The 26,126-nt window shown below is 41.0% G+C and overlaps 2 protein-coding genes and 2 long non-coding RNA genes across 16 annotated transcripts in view; 2 read left to right on the forward strand and 2 right to left on the reverse strand.

Moving 5' to 3' along the window:
• Positions 1–11,680, reverse strand: part of KLHL13 (kelch like family member 13) — a 424,794-nt gene extending 413,114 nt beyond the window's left edge. For both annotated transcript variants that reach the window (XM_077989506.1, XM_077989505.1), the window contains exon 1: positions 11,225–11,680. The gene's annotated coding sequence lies outside the window, so the exon portion shown is untranslated. The remainder of the gene's footprint in view (positions 1–11,224) is intronic.
• LOC144338797 (uncharacterized) lies at positions 6,736–11,710 on the forward strand. The gene is made up of 2 exons (XR_013413169.1): positions 6,736–8,074; positions 10,487–11,710. It is a non-coding gene; the product is annotated as an uncharacterized LOC144338797 (long non-coding RNA).
• A 178-nt stretch (positions 11,711–11,888) lies between these two features.
• On the reverse strand, positions 11,889–24,859 carry LOC144338796 (uncharacterized). Its single transcript, XR_013413168.1, has 2 exons — positions 24,659–24,859; positions 11,889–15,211 (listed from the first exon to the last, which is right to left on the reverse strand). It is a non-coding gene; the product is annotated as an uncharacterized LOC144338796 (long non-coding RNA).
• Positions 11,936–26,126, forward strand: part of WDR44 (WD repeat domain 44) — a 102,150-nt gene continuing 87,959 nt past the window's right edge. For 11 of the 12 annotated variants that reach the window (XR_013412586.1, XR_013412585.1, XR_013412584.1 and 8 more), the window contains exon 1: positions 11,936–12,407. Coding sequence is in view for 9 of the 12 variants with exons in the window: in XM_077987901.1 (XP_077844027.1) it covers positions 12,331–12,407 (77 nt within the window). In the remaining 3 variants the exon portion in view is untranslated. 12 annotated transcript variants of the gene reach the window in all.

Here is a 26,126-nt window from a genome sequence, read left to right on the forward strand (position 1 = left end):
GGCGGGAACCAGGGCTTGGCAGGGGGCTCACAGGCCAGCGTGAGTTCCAGCAGGCGCGGACGTGGGCTCAGTGGGCCCAGCACTCAGAGCAGCAGGCCGGCACCACTGGCCCTGGGCAGTGCCGGGCTTAGTACCTGGGCAGTGCCGGGCTTAGCACCTGGGCCAGCAGCTGCAGAGGGTGAGTGTGCTGGGTTCCCCAGCAGTGCTGGCCTGCCAGCACTGCCCTCCAGTTCTTGCCAGGCCTCAGCCGCCTCCCCATGGGGCAGGGCTCAGGACCTGCAGTCTGCCATGCCCCAACCCCACCCCCCCACCCCCCCACCCCCCCACCCCCCCCACTCCCCCACCCCCCACCCCCCCACTCCCCCACCCCCCACCCCCCCACGCCCCCACCCCCACCCCCCCCACCCCCCCACGCCCCCACGCGGCCTGAGCCTCCCTGACGAGTGCTGCTCCCTGCTCTGCCACACCCGGTCTGGTCAACTGCCCGCGGGCTGAGGAGTGCGGGTGCATGGCATGGGACTGGCAGGCAGTTCCACCCAGGGCCCTGGCACGGAATCCACTAGGTGAAGCCAGCTGGGCTCCTGAGTCTAGTGGGGACTTGGAGAACATTTATGTCTAGCTAAGGGATTGCAAATGCACCAATCAGTACTCTGTGTCTAGCTCTGGGTTTGTAAATACACCAATCAGTACTCCCTATCTAGCTAACCTAGTGGGGACTTGGAGAACTTTTGTCTAGCTAGAGTATTGTAAATACACCAATCAGCACTCTGTGTCTAGCTCAGGGATTGTAAATGCACCAATCAGCACTCTGTCAAAACGGACCAATCAGCTCTCTGTAAACTGGACCAATCAGCTCTCCGTAAAATGAACCAATCAGCAGGATGTGGGTGGGGTCAGATAAGGGAACAAAAGCACGCTGTGGGAACCAGTCAGTGGTAACTGGCTTGGGTCCCCTTCCAGCTTTGTTCTTTTGCTCTTTGCAATAAATCTTGCTGCTGCTCACTCTTTGGGTCCACCCTGTAACATTCACTGCGAAGGTCTGCAGCTTCAGTCCTGAAGCCAGCAAGACCACGAATCCACCGGGAGGAATGAACAACTCCAGACGTGTGGCCCTAAGAGTTGTAACACTCACCGCGAAGGTCTGCAGCTTCACTCCTGAAGCCAGTGAGACTATGAACCCACCAGAAGGAAGAAACTCCAAACACGTCCGAACATCAGAAGGGAACAAACTCTGGACACACCATCTTTAAGAACTGTAACACTCACCGGGAGGGTCCGCGGCTTCATTCTTGAAGTCAGTGAGACCAAGAACCCGCCAATTCTGGACACAAAATGACTGAGATAACTTGTAAAATACAAGGTAGATCATAGGTACAGACTAAATTATTATTCCCCTTTTACCCCTATCCCTCTTCTTAGGTCATGACTTTCAGACTTTTGCCCAAGACTGAGGCCAGATCCATGGTTCATTTTTAAACAAGTTGTCTGCTCTTTTGTTGTGTTGTGTTGTGTTGTGTTTTGAAATGGAGTCTTGCTCTGTTGCCCAGGCTGGAGTACAGTGGTGCGATCTCGGCTCATTGCAACCATTACCTCCCGAGTTCAAGTGATTCTCCTGCCTCAGCCTCCCAAGTAGCTAGAAGCTGGAACTAGAGGTGTGTGCCACCATGCCTGGCTAATTTTTGTATTTTTAGTAGAGACAGGGTTTCAGCATATTGGCCAGGCTGGTCTCGAACTCAAGTGATCTGCCTGCCTTGGCCTCCCAAAGTACTGGGATTACTGGCATGAATCACCGCACCTGGCCACAAGTTGTTTACTCTTCAAAAAAATGATCATTTTGGGTATAAAACTTTGTCAGAAAATCTGAAAAACTAAAATTATGTCTACTATTTCCCAACTTGAAGAGGTATATGGCAGGTCTAAAGGAATAGATATTCCCAACCATACCAGCCAGCCACTGTGACTTAGGTGGGCAGTGTGTAAAGGTGGACAGGATGACAGAAGAAGGCAAAAAGTCCAGCAGGGCAAGCTAGGTTTCAAGTCCAAACTTAGTACTGGCCAGGAAACGAGGAAGACTATAGTCACAGCAGGCTGATATGCTGGAGATTTGGCTTCAAAGGTGAGGAACATAGGCAAAAAACCATAAGTGAAAAGTTAGGGATTTCGTTTTTCAGGGACTGGCCAATGACTAAGGGGAGCCCCATCCCCAGATGATATGGATCATGTGTCAGATTCCAGGCTTAGACAATGGAGATGAAAAGCTCAGTCAAGGACTGGGCCATACCACTGTTAACCCAATATGTAGTACAATACCTGACATGTAGTAAGCCCTTAATCTGTTGTTAATTCTGTTGAAGTGATTAATGATCGTGCAACCATAGTGACACCAGACAATGACACTGGAAGATCAGTAGTAAGATTAACACTGAGGAATACTATTCAGCCTTTAAAAAGAAGGAAATACAGTCATTTGTGACAACACAGATGAACCTGGAGTACATTATGCTAAGTTAAATAAGTCAGGCACAGAAAGCAACTACTGCATGATATCACTTACATGTGAAATCTAAAATGTCAAACTCATAGAGACAGAGAGTAGAGTGGCGGTTGCCAGGGCCTAGGGGAAGTAAGGGGCCACAGCCAGGAAATGGGAAGATATTGGTCAAAAGATAAAAAGTTTTAGTTAGACAGGAGAAATAAGTTCTGGAAATCTATTGCACAGCATGGAGACTATGGTTAATAATAATGTATTATATACTTGAAAATTGCTTGCAGCCATAAAAAATTAATGAGATCATGTCCTTTGCAGGGACACAGATGGAGTTGGAGGCCATTATCCTTAGCAAACTAAGGAACAGAAAACCAAATACCACATGTTCTCACCTATAAGTGGGAGCTAAATGATGAGGACACATGGACACAAAGGTGAACAACACACACTGGGACCTATTGGAGGGAGAAGGTTTGGAGGAAGGAGAGGATCAGAAAAAACTAGTGGGTACTAGGCTTAATACCTGGATGATGAAAAAATCTGTACAACAAACCCCTATGACACAAGTTTACCTATGTAACAAACCCACACTTGTACCCCTGAGCTTAAAGTTAAAAAAAGAAAAAGTGAAAATAAACATGGAAAATGAGACCCATGCCTAATATAAGTTACAGAAAAGAGAACAGAGAAAAAATAGGAAGCAGGAAATTAGCAAACAAATGATGGAGAATTTGCCTGATTTGAAAGGTGTGAGTTTTCAGTCTGAAAGAGTTCAGCAAGTGTTCGGCATAATAACACACACACACACACGAATACATCATTTGAAAGTCTAAGGTATGAAAAAAGAAAATTGCTGAAAGTAGATTTTAAATGTTCTCACCACAAAATAGTGATACATATGTGAGGTAATGGATGTGTTAATTACCTTGATTTAATCATTTCACAATGTGTGTATATATATTTAAAACATCAGATTGTATACCATAAATATATACAATTTTTATTTGGCAATTATACCTTAAAATCTGAAAGTATTTGGAATGAAAAAATTAAAGATTGACATTGGAACTGAGCGCAAGTTCTAAAGGCAAGCAGATTCACCCAATGGGAAAGACCACAGAAGCAGGGATCAGGCAGTCTCTAACATCACATGTGTAGGAGGATTGCTGGGGTTCTGGGGAACATTTTGTAAATGGGGTTGGATTTGGGGTACAGTGTATGTGTAGTGTATATGATGCTAAACATTTCTTTCATATCTTAAATGCATGTTAGGTTATTTTTTTGGAATTTGATGTTTTTCTCTTAAGAGAAACACACCGTAATGTTCACTCCAGTGTTACATTTATTCCTAAGGGCACTCAAGGACTTCAGAAAGCAAACAGTCCATGTTGATGTATTTACATGTGCTTTTATCATGACCTACCTAGATCTGTGGTTCTTAACCAGGAGAGAGGATAAGGATATTTATCCCTGTAGTAGTTTTCTATTGCTTCATAACAAATTACCACAAGGTTAGTGGCTTAAAACAATGCCAGTTTATTAGCTCACAGTTCTGTAAGCCAGAAATCTGAGGACAGTGTGACTGGGCTCTCTGCTCAGGGTCTCACAAGGCTGAAACCAAGGTGTCAGCCAGGCTGCATTCACATCTGGATCTTGGGGTCCTCTCCCAAGCTCCTGCTGGCTGTTGGCAGACTTCAGTTCCCTGCAGCCACAGGACTGAGGTTCCCATTTCCTTGCTGACTATTAGCTGTGGATTCACTCTCAGCTCTTAGAGGCCACCCACAATCCACACCGCATGGCCCTCAGAGGCAGTGCACAGTATAGATGTTTGTTTTCATCTAGGCCACCCAGAGTGCATTTTTCTGACTTCCTCTTCCCCATCAGCCAGAAAAAAAAATCTCTCTGCTTCTAAAGAACTCATGTAATTAGGCCAGATCCACCTATATAATCTGCCTAATCTTTTTTTCTTTCTTTCTTTTTTTGAGACAGAGTCTCACTCTGTCACCCAGGTTGGAGTGCGATCTCGGCTCACTGCAACCTCTGCCTCCCATGTTCAAGCGATTCTCCTGCCTCAGCCTCCTGAGTAGCTGGGATTACAGGCATGCACCATGATGCCCGGCTAATTTTTGTATTTTTAGCAGAGACAGGGTTTCACCATGTTGGTCAGGCTGGTCTCGAACTCCTGACCTCGTGATCCGCCTGCCTCAGCCTCCCAAAGTGCTGGGATTACAGGCGTGAGCCACCATGCCCAGCCTAATCTACCTAATCTTAAAGTCAACTGATTTGGAACTTGAATCACATCTGACAAATCTCTTCACAACAGCATCTAGATTAGTTTGGGACTGAATAACTGGGAGATGTGTGTACACCAGGGGCTGAGAATCCTGGGGGCCATCCTAGAATAATGCCTACCACAACCCCCCAATGTTGAGATGTACCCAGTTAGATAAAGCATACCATAAAAAATGAAAAAAAAAATCAAACAATTGCTTTTTTACTTGTTGCAATATTATTATTTTAGATACTTCACTCATTAACATGCTTCATTTGTTGCAGGCTAATAAAACTCCAAACTCTGGAAAAGTAATGAAAAAATAAAATAATCAAATCAAATCAAAGTGTAACCTGAGGCATGTCACCACTTTCAACATCTCAGTTTTCACGTTTGTAAAGTAAAGATGATAATATGATCTTTCCTACCGTTAAAGTGCTTAAGAGTTCAGGCTCTGAATTCAGCAGGCCTTGGGCTCAAATCCTAACCACTAAAAACTAGCTGTGAAACACAGGGCAAATTACTTAACTCTTCTAAACCTGAATTTCCCTACCCGTAAAATGAGGATAATAGTAGCATCTTCTTCATATAGTGTATGAATTAAGTGAAATAATATATGCAGAGTACTTAATGTGGTTCCTGTTACCTAGTAAGCACTAATTTAATGATAGTGATTATATTATCATTAAATAATAGATGAAAGTGTCTTAGAAAGTATGAAGAACTATTGTTATATAACATATAATTGGCCGGGCATGGTGGCTCACGCCTGTAATCCCAGCACTTTGGGAGGCTGAGGTGGGCAGATCACGAGGTCAGGAGTTCGAGACCAGCCTGGCCAACATGGTGAAACCCCCTCTCTACTAATAATACAAAAATTAGGCAGGCATGGTGGCGCATGCCTGTAATGCCAGCTACTCGGGAGGCTGACGCAGGAGAATCACTTGAACCTGGGCAGTGAAGGTTGCGGTGAGCCAAGATCGCACCATTGCACTCCAGCCTGGGCAACAAGAGCGAAACTCCATCTCAAAAAACAACAACAATAAAAGAAACAAACAAAAAAAAATTATTACTAGCTACACATAGAGAAGATACCATTAAACAGAAACTACACATATGGTGGACATGTATAGTATCTACACATATTATTGCATATTTATTTAATGCACCACCTTAATTGTGTAGTCAAAATTCCCATTTATCTGTCTCTGAACACATTCAGGTAAACGTATCAGTATATATTCCCAAGATAAACATACTACAGAGAATTGATAACCATGTTTGAAAAGATGAAAGGTTTTTGTATGGACTTAGTAACCAGAATCATAACCAGTGGATGAAAATTATAGAAATGTAGATTTGGGCCAAAGGAAATGAAGAAATCTGCTAACATTAGAGGTTACCAAAAAATTGATTGGATAAATACTAAACTCCATGTCCTTGAATGACCATTTATTGGTGAAGTTTGTAGAAGGAATTCATCTATGAGATATGAGGCTTGAACTAATGACCTTTAAAGTTCCTTCCCACTTCCAGATACCATCACATTGGGGATTAGATTTCAACATATGAATGAATTTTGAGATAACACAAACTGTCTATAGCACCAGAAAATTCTAGTTGTTACTGTTGAGTGTGTGTGTGTATGTGTATATTAGCCTGGTGATTGATATTTCTATATAAATATTTGCTGTTAGATTGAGTTTCAAACATTTAAAAAAAATAAAGATGCCATGGGTGGTGGACAAAAGACATCTTCTCAAGTTTGTGACCCAGAATAATTTTTTGAAGGATAAAGTTCATTATGTCCTTATTTATTTCTCTTTAGATCATGCCATATATACTTAATGTTTTGAAAAATAAAATTATGCTTAGTACATATTGTTAGAAGTATACCTCCAACCTTGCTCCAAAAACTCCACATCTGTTTCACAGATTCCCCATTTCTAGTTGCTTTAGAAATTGCCATTACTTATTCTCTTTATGTGTCAGGCTTGCAGTGCAGAAAATATGACTTTCTACTGGTAGACTAATTGCATTTCAAGATTTGCTTTGTGGGTATTTTTCAAAGTTCAGCTTCTTGGTGGTATTTATTGAAGTGTTCCAGAAACTGTTTTACCTACATTAGGCCCAGGACTCATAGTTATGCACTATGTTGGAAATTAATTTTAGATCTTAATTTTGTATGTAAATCTACCTTGTATATGATAGGTTATATGTTTTCTTTTAATAATTCCCTCTTATTTAAACAAAGTAATACATATTCGTTGTAGAAAATCATTACACAAAGGCACAAATAAGGCACAAACCTCTTATTATTGTTATTATTTTAGTCAGCAACAAAAGATGCTCGCTGTAAATCCTTTGTGAATATTTTTCCAGAATTCTCCATACACAGAGGTATACACATGTGCATAGATAAATGATTGACATGAATGGGATTATTCTATACACAGTATTCTGTAACATCTGTTTTCATTTAACACTTTATGAGCTCTTTTCATGTCAATGTATATAGACTTACCCCTTAATAACTTATATAAACATGTTGCTACTGTCTGCTAGTATCCTTTTGCTTGTTTGTTTTGCTAGTATCCTTTCCTTGAAAGCACATCCACTGAATATTCTATGCAGTCCTAGTAAGGAAGATAACCACAGTAGTCTCTCCTGATTTGGTGAGTGGCAAGGAATCAGCTGACCCAGGCCTGAACAAAGGAGAGTTCTGTATGCTCCTAGCTAAATGGGCCTCCTAAGACCAATCAACATCCTCTCTGAGATTTAATATATAAACACTGACAGAGAAAGTCTTACTTCCTTTGGGACTGAGAGTTATTAAGACATTATAAGCTAAAGTTCCTTGCAGCCATCTTTACTAACTACAAGAAGGAAGTTGTTTGCAGTAGGAAAATCGAAGCCAAAGCACAAGAAGAGGCAGATGGACAGAAAGAGAGAGCATATTGATATATCTTGGGCCCTGGATCCAGCCATGCCTGAAGCTACCACATCTGGACTACAGTCAGTTCTGCTATAAAGGGGCATGGGCATTCCTAAAAATCACTCTGCTATGCAAAATTGTTCAATAAAAACCACAAGGCTTATGGGGAAAATGGGGTAGGGGCACAACATTCAAAAATTTCATCAGTGATATATACACAAAAAGATATGAACCTAATAAAAATGGCAGTACAGTTTTACACATGTAAAATGATTAGGAAATACATAAATGCTACAATAAAGATGGCACTTTATTTTGAAAAAGACCTGAAATTTGCTTGTGGAAGTAGGTATCAGAAGGGTTGCAGGTTGTAGACCAGGTACAGTGGCTCATGCCTGTAATCCCAACACTTTGGGAAGCCAAGGCAAGAGGATCACTTGAGGCTAAGAGTTCAAGACCAGCCTGGGCAACATAGTGAGTAATATTAAATCCTTTGCTGTCAACATTATGTCTCATATCACCTAACACTGTAAATAAAAAAATATTTTTCCTGAGTTATCACTTTAGCTCTTGTTTGTAACAAAAGGCTACATGCATTAGGATGTACTTGGAACACTGATGTTCTGAGTGACTTGTTACCCTTGGGGTTGAGGCAAAATTGGCCTCAAGGATGTTGCCAGTTTGTATTATTCTTGCCAAGAGGAGAGAATGAACATCTCACAGATAAGTTGTTCCATACAGTGGCTGTGACATCCAGTCTTTGGAGAGTAGAGTACTTGCTATGCAGATAAGCAATTTAGTTAAGCATAAAAATTTTCCTTAAACCCACCTTACCCTTAGATCTATGAAATTTTAATAGTCATTGGGAATGAGCTAGGGAGGAAAGGTTTTATTCTTATCTACACACATGATTTTGCAGCATCATATGATCTGCTGAAACCATTTAATTTGAGGGTATTTTTAGTTCTGAGGTATCCTAGAAAATAGTATCTTATGAACCAAGGATCTGCAAATTTTTCTGTAAAAAAGGCCTGATAGTAAATATTTTAGGCTTTGTGGGTCACACAGTCTCTGTCCCAGCTACTCAACTCTGCCATGATAGCGGCCATACGCAATACACAAACAAATAGTCCTGGCTGTGTTCCAACAACATGCTATTTACAAAAACAGAGAGTGGGACAGATTTGTCCAGTGGACCATAATTTGCCAACCTCTGCTTTGGACCAATAGTTTTTCATTTGTTCTTTTTTTTTTTTTTATCGGGCCTTAGGACAGTCTCTGGAGATTCAAGGAAGGTCAAACAGACAGGGACCTCAACTTTGAAACCCTGTTTCAAATACAGCAGTTTTTATTTTGTATACTACATGGACTTTTGCATAAAATTAAGTTCGATTAAGGTTCCATTTCTAATACAGAGAAAAGCTTCAAAACCACTGCCTTGGATGATACTTAAAATCTGCTGCTTTAAAACTCAAGAACTGATATTTCAGGCGAAATAAACACATCTTTTACATTTTTAAAAGTGATGATGGGCAGTATTTATATGTGTTTTAACGTTTCCAGCAATTCATTCTAGCAATTGGCTTTCTCATGCAATTGATAAAAGCATTTAAACAGACAACTTTAAAAGCTCTAAAAATGTTACCAGTTTATCATTCCTATTCGTTTTACCTTTTTCTAAGTATAATGTTTAAGGCAGCTTAAAATGTCCAAGATACGGTATATTGAAAAAAAAACACCAAAAAACAAAAAAAACCACCAAACTAGGACTCCGTATTTGTCTCCACTGCTAGATTATTAGCTCCTTGTAGGTAGAAACTTAAGTTATCTTTTTCTGTTTTGTCTTTGTTACTGTTGCTGTTGTTTTTGAGACAGGGTCTCACTCTGTCGCCCAGACTGGAATGCAGTGGCGCGATCTCAGCTCACTGCAACCTCCACCTCCCGGGTTCAAGCGATTCTCCTACCTCAGCCTCCCGAGTAGCTGGGACAACAGGCAAGTGCCACCATGTCTGGCTAACTTTTGTATTTTTAGTAGAGACAGGATTTTGCCAGGTTGGCCAGGCTGGTCTCAAACTCCTGACCTCAAGTGATCCACGCATGTCCACGCATCTCGGCCTCCCAAAGTGCTGGGATTACAGGTGTGAGCCACCGCGCCAGATCTAGTTGTCTTTTTAATCTATGAATTGTCCTTAGCATCTAGAACACCGCATGACACCAAATTGTGTATGTTTACTGGACTGAGTGACGGGTTTCCATACACGGATTTTTTTCTTTTCTTTTTTTTTTTTTTTTTTTTTTGTGAGACAGGGTGTGGCTCTGTTGCCCAGTCTGGAGTGCAGTGGTGTTATCTCAGCTCACTGCAGCCTCAACCTCCTGGGCTCAAGCGATTCTCCCACCTCAGCTTCCACAGTAGTTGGGACCATAGGCACATGCCAGCACACCCAGCTAAATTTTGAAGTTTTTGTAGAGACGGGGTTTCACCATGTTGCCCAGGCTGGTCTGAAACTCTTGGGCTCAAGAAATCCGCCTGCCTTGGCCTCCCAATGTGCAGGGGTTACGGGCGTGAGCCACCGCGCCTGGAACTAACACCTCTATCATATAGAGAAAACTAACTTTTTTTTTGGAAGCCATAAATTCACTATTAGATAACTAGGAAGAGAATACATTCAGGTAGTTACATCTTTCCATAAATATATCTTTCCCTACCTTATATCTTGCATCTTTCCATAATCCAAAAATAAAACAAAAAAACCTATCTTAGCAAAACGTTTTTAAAAGTTAGTACTTTGAGTTACATTTTTATATCTAGAAAGTTAATTAACATGTTTAAGACACATAAAACCTACTAATTTTTAGGTTTAACAAAAGTCATACCCTCACAACGATCCACAAATCCCTTGTCTCCAATTCTGAAGCCCCAAAAGCTCTGGAAACCAAGTTTCTGGGGTTTTATAAGTAATTTATTTGACAGTCAAATAAGTCTGTCCTAAACTTATCTGGCAGAAGCGTCTGACTCAAACTGAATGAGGTTATTTACTTGTATTTATTTATCCCGTACGAACAATCATGTATCTTGCTGCAAAAATATTAATATATTTGATTATGCAGTGTTTTCCCTAAACTCCCTGGGGTATTACAGAATATACAGTATATGACATTTGGTTTTTACCGAAGTCCACCAGACCACAGCAGACCTTGCCCTGATTGCTTGACAAAGTCTAGAGCCCCTTTCCAGCCTCTCTGAGGCCATACCCCTGGCTCCAATCCAGCCTTTTCTTGAGTAGTAATTGAGGCTGCTCGAACAGCTCAAAATGCCTATCATGACGTCAGTTGGAGAAACAAATATGCTGTGTGATCATATTGAAAGTCAATGTTATCACCTTGATGGTCAATGACCCGTGGTTTAAGAACATTTCGGTTTTTTAAAAAGTACCTTTCTATTTTTATCACCGGACGCTGGGCAGTTGAGGATCAGAATTAAGCCATTAGCTCGTAGGCTTGCAATGATATCTGCTCAATAAATATTTACCATTTAGCTGACGCACATCTTGGGCAGTAAGAACTTCTCTCACATCGTGTCGGCAGCGACAGACATGTGCGGAGAAAAAGTAACCGGAGGCCTTATACTGGCTCAGCTCCAGCAATAAATCCATCATTACTCCATGGAATTGGCACACTCCCCGGGTATATCTCAAGGACCCCACCCTCTGGCCGGCAGGATCGTATCTAGGGATCTCAATTAAAGATCTCGTAGTCAATAAGGGCGAGTTGTTCTAGTAACGCCAGAGATGGTGGACCTGCCGACGCCCTAGGGTGGGACATTCCGGGCTTGGATAGTAAGACATCGTAAATATACGCCAAAATGTCCACACCAACGTTTCCCGAGAGCACTTCTTTACAAGAAAAAGACCGACCCAAAATCATCCCTCTCAAAACGCGTCTCTTTGGAACTGCAGTTAGGGAGTAAGGCGTTCTGACTGACCCCACCTACGTCGGGCGCGCGCTCTCAAATCCCAGGCACCACGGTGCTAGACTCCTCCCTTCGGGAGGCTCAACCCCTCCCTTCTCGGCTACTTCCGGTCCTCACCGAACGCCCTCAACGCGCTTGCGCCGTTTTGATAGGCTTCCCAGGCAGAAGTAATCAGAGCGCTGCCTCTCTGGAACCGCCCCCGCCACCTCTTCGCCCCGCCCACGTGTTACCGCCCCTCCCGAAATCTCGCGAGGGTAGGTGCGCGTCGGTATTTTGCGGGCAACTAGCTCTTCCAGCTGCTGTAAATTGCTGCTGCGGGAGAAAGTGGAGCCGCTGTCGCCGGCGCGCCCTTCCTCCCCCACTGCGAAGAGCCACCGCCTCTTTTGCGCTCCTTATACACCTATCACTGGGAGCGGTGGCAGCAACAGTCCGTGGACCCACCGCCGCCTCTTCAGGCGGCCGCTTTGCCGGTCATTCCCGAAGCCCGGCAACTGAGGGCGGCCACCTTTCCTTAACAGTCTCCTCTCTTCAGATCGTCTGCTCCCTCAGCCTCGCCCGGGACCCACTTCCCCAGTCTCGCCCGGGTGGAGGTCGACGAGGAGGAGACAAGAGTCACCCTTCCTCCAGGCGGCGCCGGCCCCCTCACCCGCGGGTGTGTCCTATAAATGGCGTCGGAAAGCGACACCGAGGAATTCTATGATGCCCCTGAAGATGTGCACTTAGGGGGCGGCTACCCCGTGGGGTAAGTAACTGCAGCTGTGGCCAGGAAGCCGGGCATCCCAGACCCCCCGCATCTCCTGTGCCTTCCCCCTACACCCCTCCCAGGTCCCGCTGTGTCCGCCACCGCTGTTCCTCTCCGTTTCACTGGAGCACTTCAGAACCCAGACCTGGGGCTTCTTAGGGTGGGGTGACGCGGAGAAGGGGGAGTCGCCCACCTCGGGCCGCCTCCCGGCCGTTTCCCTACTGAACGGTCCCAGGGTCTCTCTCGGAGCCCGTTTCTCTTCTGATCCAGCCTTCTGTGAGGGGGAACAGCTTACGTGCCTGAGAGTCGGAGATTTGTATCTGTGGGGTTCTGAGCTTACCTTTCAAACATCCGTTTTGGCCTCGGAGACCGTAGATTAAAGGAGCAGTAACAGGAGAAATGTAACTTGTAGTTTTTTATCCTCCCGTTTACCGCTAACTTACCTATTCACTTCAGAGGTGGCTGTAACTCTCCCCTATTTGCCGTCCTCTTTTTCTTGCACACAGCGAAAATGAGCGGGGGGGAAGGTTGGGTATTTGCTTAAGAAAGTCCTCTAGCGAATGTACTCTAGATCAACAGTGTTTTATTAAAATAACACCTTGTCATGAGTTAAAGGAAATCGAATACACGGTCCCTATTAGGAAGAATGCGGTCTAAAAGGATGGCCAGACAGAAGAAATGTGCACAACTGACTGCAGAGGGACAAACAAGTGCTGAGTAATCTGGTGATTGGAAGGAGAGCCCCAGCTTTGTGTTCTTTATCTAATTCTGCACGATGTTTTAGTGGTGATTAATATGGGTGATTCTGAATAGGAAGTACAGTAGTTGGAATGCTCGCTTGACTAGGACTTGTATTTACTTACCCACTTCTCCACTTTTCAAAGTTGGAGTAGTGCTTTAAAGCAATTTCGCCGAACTCCCCTATGAATGTACGTGGAAGTAGAGGCAGTGAAATATATTTTCATGCTGTACGAACTTGATGATTGGTAAAATTTGTATGTTAGTATAAAGGACTAATATGGTTCCAGAAGTTCACTGCCTTCAATTCTCATACTTACTCCGTGGGAGAAATACCCCCTGTGATGCAAGTATAGTTAGCCATGCATGCTAGAAGTCATTCTAAAAACTAATGTGTGTTTATACACAATATACACCAAAAAGTTACAGTAATAAAATCAGAAAGCAATGTACTTTGGTAGATTTCAGATATGTGTCTTTCCAACAACCTTCATGTCACTGTTGTGGGATTTTGGGGTGGCAATGGCCAATCTTGAGATGGCACCGAATCTCCTTCAAGTTCAATATCTGAGACAAGTTTAGAGCTAAGTGCAGAGGATAGGAAATACATTTGGGTTTTGAAATGTATTGGATTTCCGTGAAATTTAATTTTTTGTGTGTGTGGTTTTCCCTTCACAGTAATGAACTGACAATTCAGATTAAATGAGAGACCAAGTCCTTTGGTACTTTTGTGTGTGTGTATTGGGGTGGGGGAGGGAAATCATCAGTTTATGAGATGGTCAGTTTAGAACTACTCTGTGGATATTGTTTCTTTCCATTGAGTAAGTTTAATTTCAAAGGACGCAAGTTATGTCAGGACCTGTGTAAACTGTCTAGTCCAGTACCTGGGCACAGAGAAAGCATTCAAAGTGTTTGTGCTCGTCTCCTTCCTTTCTTGGCATTGGCATATTTGTTAACTTTACACAGAGCTTACTTTGGGAGATATATAGAACTTGGAGCTATTTTACTTATCTAAACCGGATGAGTCATTTTGACAGAATTGATAGAGTCACTTCTTCCCTCATGAGATAATATAGCTTCTCAAGCACTTTGATCCTCTGATATTAGGTGAAGACTAAAAAAGTTTCTCGGAACTCAGCTTTCTAATTTTAACTTTAACCTGCCCAATTACTAAGTGTGTTGAGCTCTATGGATAAAACTACAGGGTCAGTTTGTGGATTTCAGGGCTCCTTTCTGTATTAGAGGATTGGAAAGAGAATAGACTAATCTGGAGAATTGCATCTGAAAAGAACTGGCAGCACTGAGAGGGCAGAAAAAGGTTAGCATCATTTACATGTTCCTCTGTCCTTTGTGAAAGGTTGTATCATTTGCATAAGACACTATGAGGAGATCTGGGTGGGCAACTTACAACCTGGAAATGTAGTGAGAAATCTTGATTTGTGGAGACAGATTGCGTAACTAGATACTGGTCATCAGAAATATGTTCTGTTCCTTGATATGATCTGTAGTGGCAAACTATACAATTTCTAAGGTTAATAGACTGAATTTGGGCACTTCAGAAATGTTCCTTGCTGTTGTGTGTTTGGGGGTACACAGACTATGTCAACAAATTGTAGTAAACTGAATAGGCAGTGGAGACTTATCTTGTGTTTTGTTAATTAGCACATTCCTAATACACAGGCTGTTTCCTAAAATTAATTTATGTCTTGCATTTTCCTTCCAATGATGTCTTCGGCTTTATTAATCTACTCTTTGAAAGCAAATTTAATAAGAATCAGCCCGGTTTTTTTAGACTTTTAATTCCAATATAGCCTACTTTTCCACAGTGGCAGATCATCTTCACTTGCCCAGCTTTGCAATATATACCATATTTATAATGCTTTTTTATTGATATTTTAGGTCAGGGTTTCTTTATTATTTTCTTTTTTCTTTTTCTTTTTTTTTTTTTCTTTTTCAAGACAGGGTCTCACTCTGTTGCCCAGGATGGAGAGGTGGCGAGATGATGGCTCACTGCTGCCTCAAACTCCTAAGCTCAAGTTATCTTCCCACAGGTGCATATCACCCTGCTCAGCTAAAGGCTTTTTTAGAGATGGGGTCTTGCTATGTTGCCCAGGCTGGTCTCAAACTCCTGGCTTCAAGCAGTCCTCCCACCTCAGCCTTCCACGGTGCTGGGATTACTATCAGGCATGAGCCTTCTCGCCAGGCCCAGGTTTTCTCATTTTTATCTTCATTTTTACCTTCATTTTTACGTATGAGGAACTTTTTTTTTTTTTTTTTTTGAGACGGAGTCTCGCTCTGTCACCCAGGCTGGAGTGCAGTGGCGTGATCTCTGCTCACTGCAACCTTCACTTCCCGGGTTCCAGAGATTCTCCTGCCTCAGCCTCCTGAGTAGCTGGGATTACAGGTTGTGTGCCACCACGCCCAGCTAATTTTTGGTAGAGACAGGGTTTCACCATGTTGTTCAGGCTGGTCTTGAACTCCTGACTTCGTGATCTGCCCGCCTCAGCCTCCCAGTACTGTGCTGCGCCTGGCCTAGGAACCTTAGACTCAGAGACGGTTAAGTGAATTGTCCTAGGAGAGAGCTTTTAAGTGGCAGAACTGGGATTTGAAACCAGCTCTTCAGACTCCTAGTCCAGTATTTTTTTTTTTTTTTTTTCTGTGGAGGGCAGTGAGAGCAGGGACAGAGAGGTGGAGAGAGATCCTCCCCTGGTAGATTCTGGAGTAAAATGCTTTAGGACCAAGTTGCTGAATTTAACTGATACATCTTTAAAACCAGCAGCCCAAACTTTTTTGTTCTCTTGGCAAGAAATTCCACTTTCTTTCAGCAAAGTGTGTTTTCGTTTTGTCAGATAGGAATTTTGCAAGATCATACTCTGTTGCAGCTAGAAGGGACATCTATCTAGTTAAACTCCTTCGTGTAAAATGTTGTGAAAACTGAAACCTAGAGAGAGAAAGGAACTTGTAAAAGCTGCCACAGCAAATTAATGGTGGAGCTAGGTCTAGAACCTGATCAGTTTGACTGTCTGGCGTTCTTTCTGCTACCGGGCTGTCTTTTGATAGAGCAGGAAAGAGAGGAGGAACTGTGTGGTATACTAGAAAAGAGCGCTGGACTGTGAGTCATTTATTTCCTCGTCTTTAAATTGAGGGGATTACACTCTTGAGAACCCTTCCAACTCTAAATGTCTTTATATTGAGGTTTAATAGTGTGCTTGTATTGATAAGCTTTTATTGTTGCTAAATCTTTCTGTGATTTTTTTTTTTTAACCTTTTAGTTTAACTTAATGGTGTTTGGTACATAGTTCAAGACCCATAAATTTGAAATTAAGTATTCACTGGGTAAATTATATATGAGATGAATGCCCCTGCTAGCTCATGTGGTTTATACTTACACATACTAGAGGCTGGCACTGAGAACATGTTGTAAAAATAAATGTAACATTTTCAGCACTCTTTTTTTTTTAGTGGCAGCCAAAATATTTTTGAGGCCTTGGAAGAAGGATAGAATCATAACATTTTTAGAGTAGGAAGGGACTGGAGATCATTTTAGCCCAGCCTTCCCTTTTAACTGAAAGTGAAATTTAGATCTGAGAGGGGAAGTGACACATTGCTAATAAGGGCAGACTTGGAACTAGCGCCCAGGTCTCTTGATGCCTCACTTATACCATGCTACCATGCCTGTGGATGGAGGGAAAGTATTGCTGGGTATTCCTGCCATCGGTTTCTGGCACTTACCCTATTAGCTGGGCTCTTAAGGTGATTTACTTGACTGTTTCTTCATACCTTGCCTATCAGAGGCCTTGAACTGTTGTAGAATCCTAAGTTTTGCCCACTAGTTTTCTCCAAGCCAGGGTGAAAAACAATGGCAAAATAGCTTGTCTAAGAACAGTGATTATTTGTATTATTTTATTCTTAGGCGTTTAGTTAGTATTAACTGCAGTCTATCACATTCAGGTTGGAATAATGATAAAATGTTAAGTCATGGGAACTGAGACCAAACTGTCCTGAATAATTGTTAGGTCTGAAAAACAAAAAGGTGTGTAGCTGCCTTTGTTGAAAACTCAGCTTCTCACTTTACTTAGGTGTCAGAAACACTGAATTGAAAATTGATACAAATTTTAATTTTAAAAATATCTGTGCAATATTTATTACTTTAGGAAAATTTCCTTAAAAATGGCTGTTTGTTGATGAGTTGACATTTGATCACAAATTTGATTACTGAAGGTTTTGTGAAGTGATAGAAATATATTTACCAATGCTGTTTTATCACACTCATGTAACATCATATTGAAGTGAGAAAAAAAAAAACCCTCTACATATTAATTAGTAAATTCAAGTTCTAAATTTTTTTTTTTTTTTTGAGACGGAGTCTCGCTCTGTCGCCCAGGCTGGAGTGCAGTGGCCGGATCTCAGCTCACTGCAAGCTCCGCCTCCCGGGTTCACGCCATTCTCCTGGCTCAGCCTCCCGAGTAGCTGGGACTACAGGCGCCCGCCACCTCGCCCGGCTAGTTTTTTTTTGTATTTTTAGTAGAGACGGGGTTTCACCGTGTTAGCCAGGATGGTCTCGATCTCCTGACCTCGTGATCCACCCGTCTCGGCCTCCCAAAGTGCTGGGATTACAGGCTTGAGCCACCGCGCCCGGCCTCAAGTTCTAAATTTAGTGACATACGGCCAGGCACCATTTTTCACGCCTGTAATCTCAGCACTTTGGGAGGCTGAGGTAGATGGATCACCTTAGGTTAGGAGTTCGAGACCAGCCTGGCCAACGTGGTCAGACCCCATCTCTACTAAAAATACAAAAATTAGCTGAGCATGGTAGCACACACCCAGCTACTTGGGAGGCTGGTTCAGGAGAATCACTTGAACCCGGGAGGCGGAGGTTGCAGTGAGCCGTGGTTGTGCCGCTGCACTCCAGCCTGGGCAACAGAGCAAGACTCCATCTCAAAAAAATAAAATAAATAAATAAATAAATAAACAAACAAGTTATATTTAGTGACTTCCAACTGTCAATTGATAACTCATGGGGGTAGGATAGTCCATAGTGGCATGGCAATTTGGGGGCTCAAGTTGAATCTGTATGAACTCCTGTAAATTGAAAATTTTATTCTCTTCTTGTGATAATCTACTTCATAAGATAGGACAGATACAATTTGTTTTCTTTTTTTGCTTTTTGAGACGGGTCTCACTCTGTCACCCAGGCTAGAGTGCAATGGTGCAATCTCAGCTTACTGCAGCCTCAACCTCCCCAGGCTCAGGTGATCCTCCCACCTCAACCTCCCAAGTAGCTGGGACCACAGATGTGCACCACCACGCCTGGCTAATTATATATATATATATATATATATATATATATATTTTTTTTTTTTTTTTTTTTTTTTTGTAGAGATGAGGTTTCACCATGTTGCCCAGGCTAGTCTCAAACTCCTGGGCTCAACTGATTGACCCAGCCTCGACCTCCCAAAGTGCTGAGATTACAGGTATGCACCACTGCGCCTGGCCTTTGATTTTAAAAAATATTAAAAACCTAAATAGTTTTAGGATGTGAAGTACAGTGGTGGTCTTAAACAGAAAATAATTTCTAATTACTGGTATTTTAGACTTACTGTATAACCTTTACATTACCAAAGACATGTGTTTGTACTCTTCAGTTCATTAAGACTTTGACAAAATCAGGTGAATTTGCCAGGGAAGCACCTTTAAGAGGCTGTTTGTTTCTTCCTCATACTCTGCAATTTTGGTAGTTACTTCCTGGGGTAGTATTAGAGGTGAAGGAAGGGAGTATAAAGAGATCATGCAGGTTGTGGTGATGGAGGTGGAGGAGGTAAAGGTAGCCCCAGCAGTAAGTATAGAGACCAGGTTACAGTGCTGCTTCCTAGGGCATGGATAACTGAGATACGACAAATCCCATCATTTTGATAAACATGTTCACAGCATGAATTAAATAACCCCTTCTCTAAGAGATTAATAACCTATAAGAAATACCTCAAATCAAAGTTAAAGTAACAAAAATTGTAGGTACTTTATGATGTCCTACTGATATTTAGCTTGAATTGATAAATAACCTATGTTTCTCATTTCTATCCATAGTTAGGCTAATATCTACAAACTTTCACAAGGTCTGTTCCCCTCTCACTGTTGGATATTATTCAGCTAACCAGCTACTCTTCAGAGTGAAACTCTTTCTATTCCCTTATTTCAAACTCAGCAGTCTTTGTGTTAGTCTGTCATCTCATGATTCAAAACCGAGGAAAAAGCACCTACGACATAATGTGGGCCTCATACCTGATGGCAACCCCAGTGTTTTTCCTCAGTCAGTATACAAATTTATCTTGGTTACTATAGCAACCACTCTATCAGTTATTCTTCTAGCTCTTTTGCCTTCTCTCAGATACTAGGATTACCATATAATCAGGTTCTGCCAGAGCGCTTCAGGTCTTAGAGTTCTATTACCAGCGGCAACTGTCTGGCAGTTCACAATTTGGCATTCCATCAGAGTCAGTTGTTTTTTAAGTCCACAAAACCTTTTTGTCTCCAAACCTTTTTAAACATTTTCAACATATACAGTTTAACAAAAACATGTTTAGGCAGCAATTTCCTCATACTAATTTTCTCAATCCAGTGTTAGTCATTGCCCTGAAGATTGAATGCATTGCATCACTGCATCCAGTAGCCATCCCTTTATAATAACAGGTAGAATTGATTTCCAGATCGAGGGTGACCATTTACGAAATATATTTGCAAATGTGATTTTAGACTCAGTATCATCACAAACTAGCTAAAATGACTTAAAAGCATCTTGATCATTAGCAGCTACCAAATAACCCAGCTTTTAACAAAAATGATTTCTGTAGGTTGTAGAAAGAATGTTTAGCCTTTAGATTAATTCATTTTAATTTGAGAGAGCTGTTTAGAAAACTAATAGGAAGTGTTATCTTGCTTTTGTAGCCCTTGAATAAACAGGAAGAGAACAGTAAAGACTGAATAGTTGTATGGGTCTTTATTTTTTAAAAGCCATATGTCTTTCATTTTTTAAATATTTATTTGACATACTTTTTTAACTCTTAAAAACCTCAGAATTCATGTAACTAAAATAGTTTTAAATTATAAATATGTTTACCTGTTATGCTCAAAATAAGGATTGGCCAGGTACAGAAGCTCATGGCTGTAATCCCAGTGCCATGAGAGGCTGAGGTGGAGGGATCACTTGAAGCCAGGAGTTTGAGACCAGCCTGGGCAATGTAGCAAGACCTCATCTCTACAAAGTTTTTAAAAGTTGTAGTAGGGCATCATGGTGCATGGCTGTAGTCCTAGCTGTTTGGGAGATTGAGGCAGGAGGATTGCTTGAGCCCGAGAGGTCAAGGTTGCAGTGAGCTACAATCACGCTACTGTACTCTGGCCTGGGCAACAGAGCCAGACTCTGTCTCTTTAAAATAAAAGCAAAAACAATAAAACTATAAATTATGATAATGCTTCAAGGAAATCTTTAATTGTACAAATAGACTTTAGAGCGGTTTCACTTTCTCCAGAGTCCTGATCTTTAAACTTTTTCAAAGGAGGAGTCAGTTTTTAAAAAACTCTGAGGATGAAATATAAGATTTTTTGAAACTTCTAAGGGAAAACTTGAATGGTTTTTTTTTTATTATTATACTTTAAGTTCTGGGGTACATGTGCAGAACGTGCAGTTTTGCTACATAGGTATACATTGAATGGTATTTTCTAATAGGTATCCTATACAGAACAAGCCATACCTGTAATAAGCTATCTATATCTGTATAAAACCTACCTGGCCGCTACTAATTGTAATAGACTATTCCAGTACAAAACTCATTGAATCGTGGGCATTCTTATGAACCACAAATCAAACTTTCTAGAGAACATATAAACAGTATGCAGTGCTATATGCAAACTCACTGTCTCAGAAGCAAGCATCCTGATTACTAAGCAAGCTCAAGAGAAGAGGTGAGAGTATTCTTTCTGACATTGTTCTTGAACTGGTAAGAATAGCTGTGGATGAACTTAATATCCACAGTCGTCTTAATTCTGTGCCTGAAAGTATTCATCGAAATTGGAAGACTGAGGGAATCATCTTTCTGGTTATTAGCAGTACTGTTAAAAATTGAATTTTTTTTTAAATCTGTCTTTTAAAATATATTACCTATCCATGCCAAACTAAAATGGCAGGTGGATTGAACATTTCACTCAGCCCCAACTCCACCCCTTTCACTGCCAGCTTTTTCTTTCCTAGCTTACTTAACGTCATTAGTACAGAAATTTCCTAGTATAACTACTTCTTGTCCCTTAAAACTGAGAAGGGCAGTGATGGAAGAAATATAAAGGGTGGGAAACTTTTGGAAGGAGTAAGGAAAAAATTGGTTACATTGGATATGGTGGACAAGTTGATAAAGATTGTTTAGTGTTACAGGTGGGGCTTAGTCTTTGGATTAGTTAAAGATAGGTGAGCAAAATGAACAGGTAGCTTGATAAAACTAGTAGCTTTGTGAGTGAAAGCAAGTAGGTTTGTCTGTATTTTGCAATCGGTATTTTATCTTTATTAGCTTGGCTTAAGGGTTAAGGTTAATGATTGAGATCAGTTCTTTTTCCTTTAAGTGCATGTTACTGTGCCTGTTATGTCCCAGATCATAGCCCTTAGCTGTTGACTTTTAACCTTTGCCTTATTTCCCAGCATAGTCCACAGTTATGTGTACTAGCGCACACAAGGTTTAGTTGGGGAACAGGGTGGTGAGTAAGCATGCTCTGTGGTATCTACTGCTCTTCACAACTTCTTCTGCTTTTGAACTTCCTGGTTCTCTCCAATCTGCAGTTACCCCTAACCACACACAGGTACCAGTTCCTATAAGAGGAGGTAGGTAAGGAAGCTGAGGCAAGGAGAGTGCTTTGGATGTATAGGATCTTCATAACTTAGGGACATCCTATACCCAGTAAATATTAAATGTTAACAAGTGAAACCTTGGGAGGTGTTGCCAGTTATCCTGCATTCCTATCAGTTCCTTGTTACCAACTTTTTTTCAGGAATGAATGTGTTCACAGTAAGAAAGAAATATTATAGTGCTACATGTTACATGCAAAGAACGATAACGCCATAACGCTAACTAACGGTGGGCGTCTGTTTTCAAAGTTCTTTTAAAAAGTTACTGTTTCAAACAATAAAAAGCAGTATTTTTATGCCCTTCATTTTAAGCTTTGACATAATTGATTACGGTATGGTAGCCAGGTCAGAAAATGACCTTGCTTCTGAAAGAGCTGGAATCCCAGGCACTGTTCACTGCATTTCAAAGGGTTATGTTCTTTGTTCCTAAGGGAAACCCCCTCAGGATGTGAGCCATTGCTGATTTGGGTTTCTGTGCCATGTCAAAAAGTCTTAATCCCAGATTTTTTTTTTTTTTTTTAACTATAATTGTTTTATAGATTGTTGTCAGTTGCTTAGTTAGGCCACAGTACTGTATTGTGTTTTGTTTTTATTTTAGTGTAACTGATTCATTTTTTGGCCGCAAGCCTCTAACTAGAAACACAAATGTTTCTTTTTCCCTTTCCCTTCAAATGTGTTTTGTAGTAGTCACAAAGAGTGTAGTTATTAACATTTTCTACCTAATCAAACCTCTATTGGCTTTCAAACTAATGGGAAAAATGTATTCCTAATAGCTGGGTAATTACAAAAAAATTAAATGATTAGTAATTACTATTTAAGATATAAATAAGATTGAATAATTTTTAATAATAAATAGTAAAGGGCTTGAACTTGACCTACGTAGTGTGTTCTGTAGGTAAGCATTCTAGATAATTGAAGATTTTTGTAGAATATATATATCAAGTAATTGATATATATTTCTTTCTTTTTTTTTTTTTTTTGAGACAGAGTCTCGCTCTGTTGCCAGGCTGGAGTGCAGTGGCACGATCTTGGCTCACTGCAACCTCCGCCTCCCGGGTTCAAGTGATTCTCCTGCCTCAGCCTCCCAAGTAGCTGGTGTGCCACCATGCCCAGCTAATTTTTGTATTTTTAGTAGAGACGGTGTTTCACCATGTTGGCCAGGATGGTCTCGATCTCTTGACCTCGTGATCCTCCCTCCTCGGCCTCCTGAAGTGCTGGGATTACAGGCATGAGCCACTGCACCTGGCCTGATATACATTTCATTAGAAAAAGAATATAGAAGTAGAAATTCAAGTATATAAAGCATAGAAATTAAATTTAGAAAATAATAGCAAATTTTACTGAAATATATTTGAGTTTCTGTTATTCATGGTATTGCAGGAAAACACGAATAATTAAAAGCTACCAGTTACACGACAGTCTCAGTTCTGTCATTAGTTTACAACTTTCCCATCAAAACTTTTATCAAAGATAATAACAGTAAGTTTTCTTTAATTTTAAAAAATAAATAGTTTGGTTTGAGTTTTGTTCCTCTGCTCATTTTTGGTGATGAGCAGTGAACTCAGAAGAAGAAAAACAAGAAATCTTGAAGTCTGTGTAATCAGTTCACTAATAGAATTTATCAATTTAAATTTTTAAAAAGGGGGGCTCGTGATAGGTGCTTTAGAATGCTAATTTTTATTTAGAAGTTACTGGCATTTACTTTTTAAAATAAGTACCCCACCAGGTGTGGTGGCTCATGTGTGTAATCCCAGCTACCCAGGAGGCTGAGGCAGGAAGACTCCTTAAGGCCAGGTACTTGAGACCACGCTGGCCAACATAGTGAGACCCTGTCTCTAACATTTTTTTTTTTTTTTTACTTAACCAGGCATGGTGGTATTTGCCTGTAGTCCCAGCTAGGTGGGCGTAGAGGGGGGTTACTTGAGCCCAAGAATTCAAGGCTATAGTGAGCCATAATCGTGCCACTGCATTCCAGCCTGGGCAACAGAGTGAGACCCTGACTCTTAAAACACACACGGCCGGGCACGGTGGCTCATGCCTGTAATTCCAGCACTTTGGGAGGCCAAGGCGGGCAGATCATGAGGTCAGGAGATCAAGACCATTGTAGCCAACATGGTGAAACCTAAAAATACAAAATTTAGCTGGGCATGGGGGTGAACACCTGTAGTCAGAAACTAGCTAAAATGACTTAAAAGTATCTTAATCATCAGCAGCTACCAAATAAGCAAGCTTTTAACAACAATGATGTCTATAGTTTATAGAAAGAATGGACTTTAGATTAATTCATTTTGAGAAAGCTGTTTAGAAAACTAATAGGAAGTGTTATCTTGCTTTTGTAGCCCTTGAATAAACAGGAAGAGAACAGTAAAGACTGAATAGTTGTATGGGTCTTTATTTTTTAAAAGCCATATGTCTGTCTTTTTTTATATTTATTTGACGTAATTTTTAACTCTTAAAAACCTCAGAATTCGTATAACTAAAATAGTTTTAAATTATAAATATGTTTACCTGTTTTGCTCAAAATAAGGATTGGCCAGGTACAGAAGCTCATGGCTGTAATCCCAGTGCCATGAGAGGCTGAGGTGGAGAAGCCAGGAGTTTGAGACCAGCCTGGGCAATGTAGCAAGACCTCATCTCTACAAAAAGTTTTTTAAAATTAGCTGGGCATAATGGTGCATGCCTGTAGTCCTAGCTATTTGGGAAGCTGAGGCAGGGGAATCACTTGAACCCGGGAGGTGGAGATTGCAGTGAGCCTCGATCACACCACTGCACTCCAGCCTGGCTACAGAGCAAGACTCCATCTAAAACAAACAAACAAAAAAGGAAAAACCACCACACCACACAGATTAGTACTCCATTTAATGTTTTAGGTAACTTACAAAATCATATTAATATGGCCAGTCATGGTGTATCATGCCTGTAATCCCAGCACTTTGGGAGACCGAGGCAGGTGGATCACTTGAGGTTAGGAATTCCAGATCAGCCTGGCCAACATGGTGAAATTCTGTCTCAACTAAAAATACAAAAAGCCGGGGATGGTGGCACAGAGGAGCTCCTCCAGCTACTCGGTAGACTGATGCAGGAGAATCCCTTGAACCCGGGAGGCAGAGGTTGCAGTGAGCCAAGATCACACCACTGCACTCCAGCCTGTGCGACAGAGTGAGACTCTGTCTCAAAACAAAACAAAAAAAAATTTTAGCACTTTAACTTGATAAAGCTTCTATAATACAGCCTGTAGCCCAACATCTCGTTTACTTTTTCAAAAGTAACAGTGATCTAGCATGATTGAATTAGATATTGATTTTTCTAGGCAGGCATAAATTTAGTTATCTGTTTCTGTCTCGATTTTACTGGAAATTACTTTAAGTCATTAATAGATTTATTCTAACCTACTTTAACAAATTGGGACATTGTGATATAACTGCCTTACCTTGGTGTTATTGTTTTAATGTAGGTATTTATTGAATGGTTGTGAATGTGCAGAATAGAATGTTTTTATTTTGGAATTCTTGAGTAGGCCCAGGAAAATGGTTTTCTCTTTATGTCAGTAAATACATTATCAAGCTGTTCCTTTAGGAATATGGCATAAATCTGCCCTACATATATCATTTTTGAAAAATCAGGTTGTCATTTTAGATAAGATATAGTTGTGAAAAGGTCCACTTGAAGTTTTGTAATTACCTTGTATGTGAAGAGATGTATATTTCACAACAAAGTTTCCTTTGATTTCATTAAAGATCATTTACAAATATTGCCACAAAACCTTTCAAAAAACATAGGGCCATTGTGCCAAATTTTCTATCTGTTTCTATTAATATCATTGATAAAATAATTATTAGTTAATTTTAGATATATTCTACGCTTTCATAGTATTTAAAATTTAAATGTCCTTTCAAAAGGTAATAAAAGTAACAATTCACATCTTGAAGATTCAGCTAATTTTCTATTAGATAATTGTCATAACTATATTCTCAGCTTTTTGTGAATGTTGTCAATAAACCAGTATTGCTTTGTATCCAAGAAAATTCGAGTGATTTCTATTTTCTACTGCCTAGTTACATGACATTTTGGGATGTACTAGGAAAATCAGACTAATT

This window comes from Macaca mulatta, chromosome X (genome assembly GCF_049350105.2).
Source record: "Macaca mulatta isolate MMU2019108-1 chromosome X, T2T-MMU8v2.0, whole genome shotgun sequence".
In the NCBI taxonomy this organism is placed as follows: domain Eukaryota; kingdom Metazoa; phylum Chordata; class Mammalia; order Primates; family Cercopithecidae; genus Macaca; species Macaca mulatta.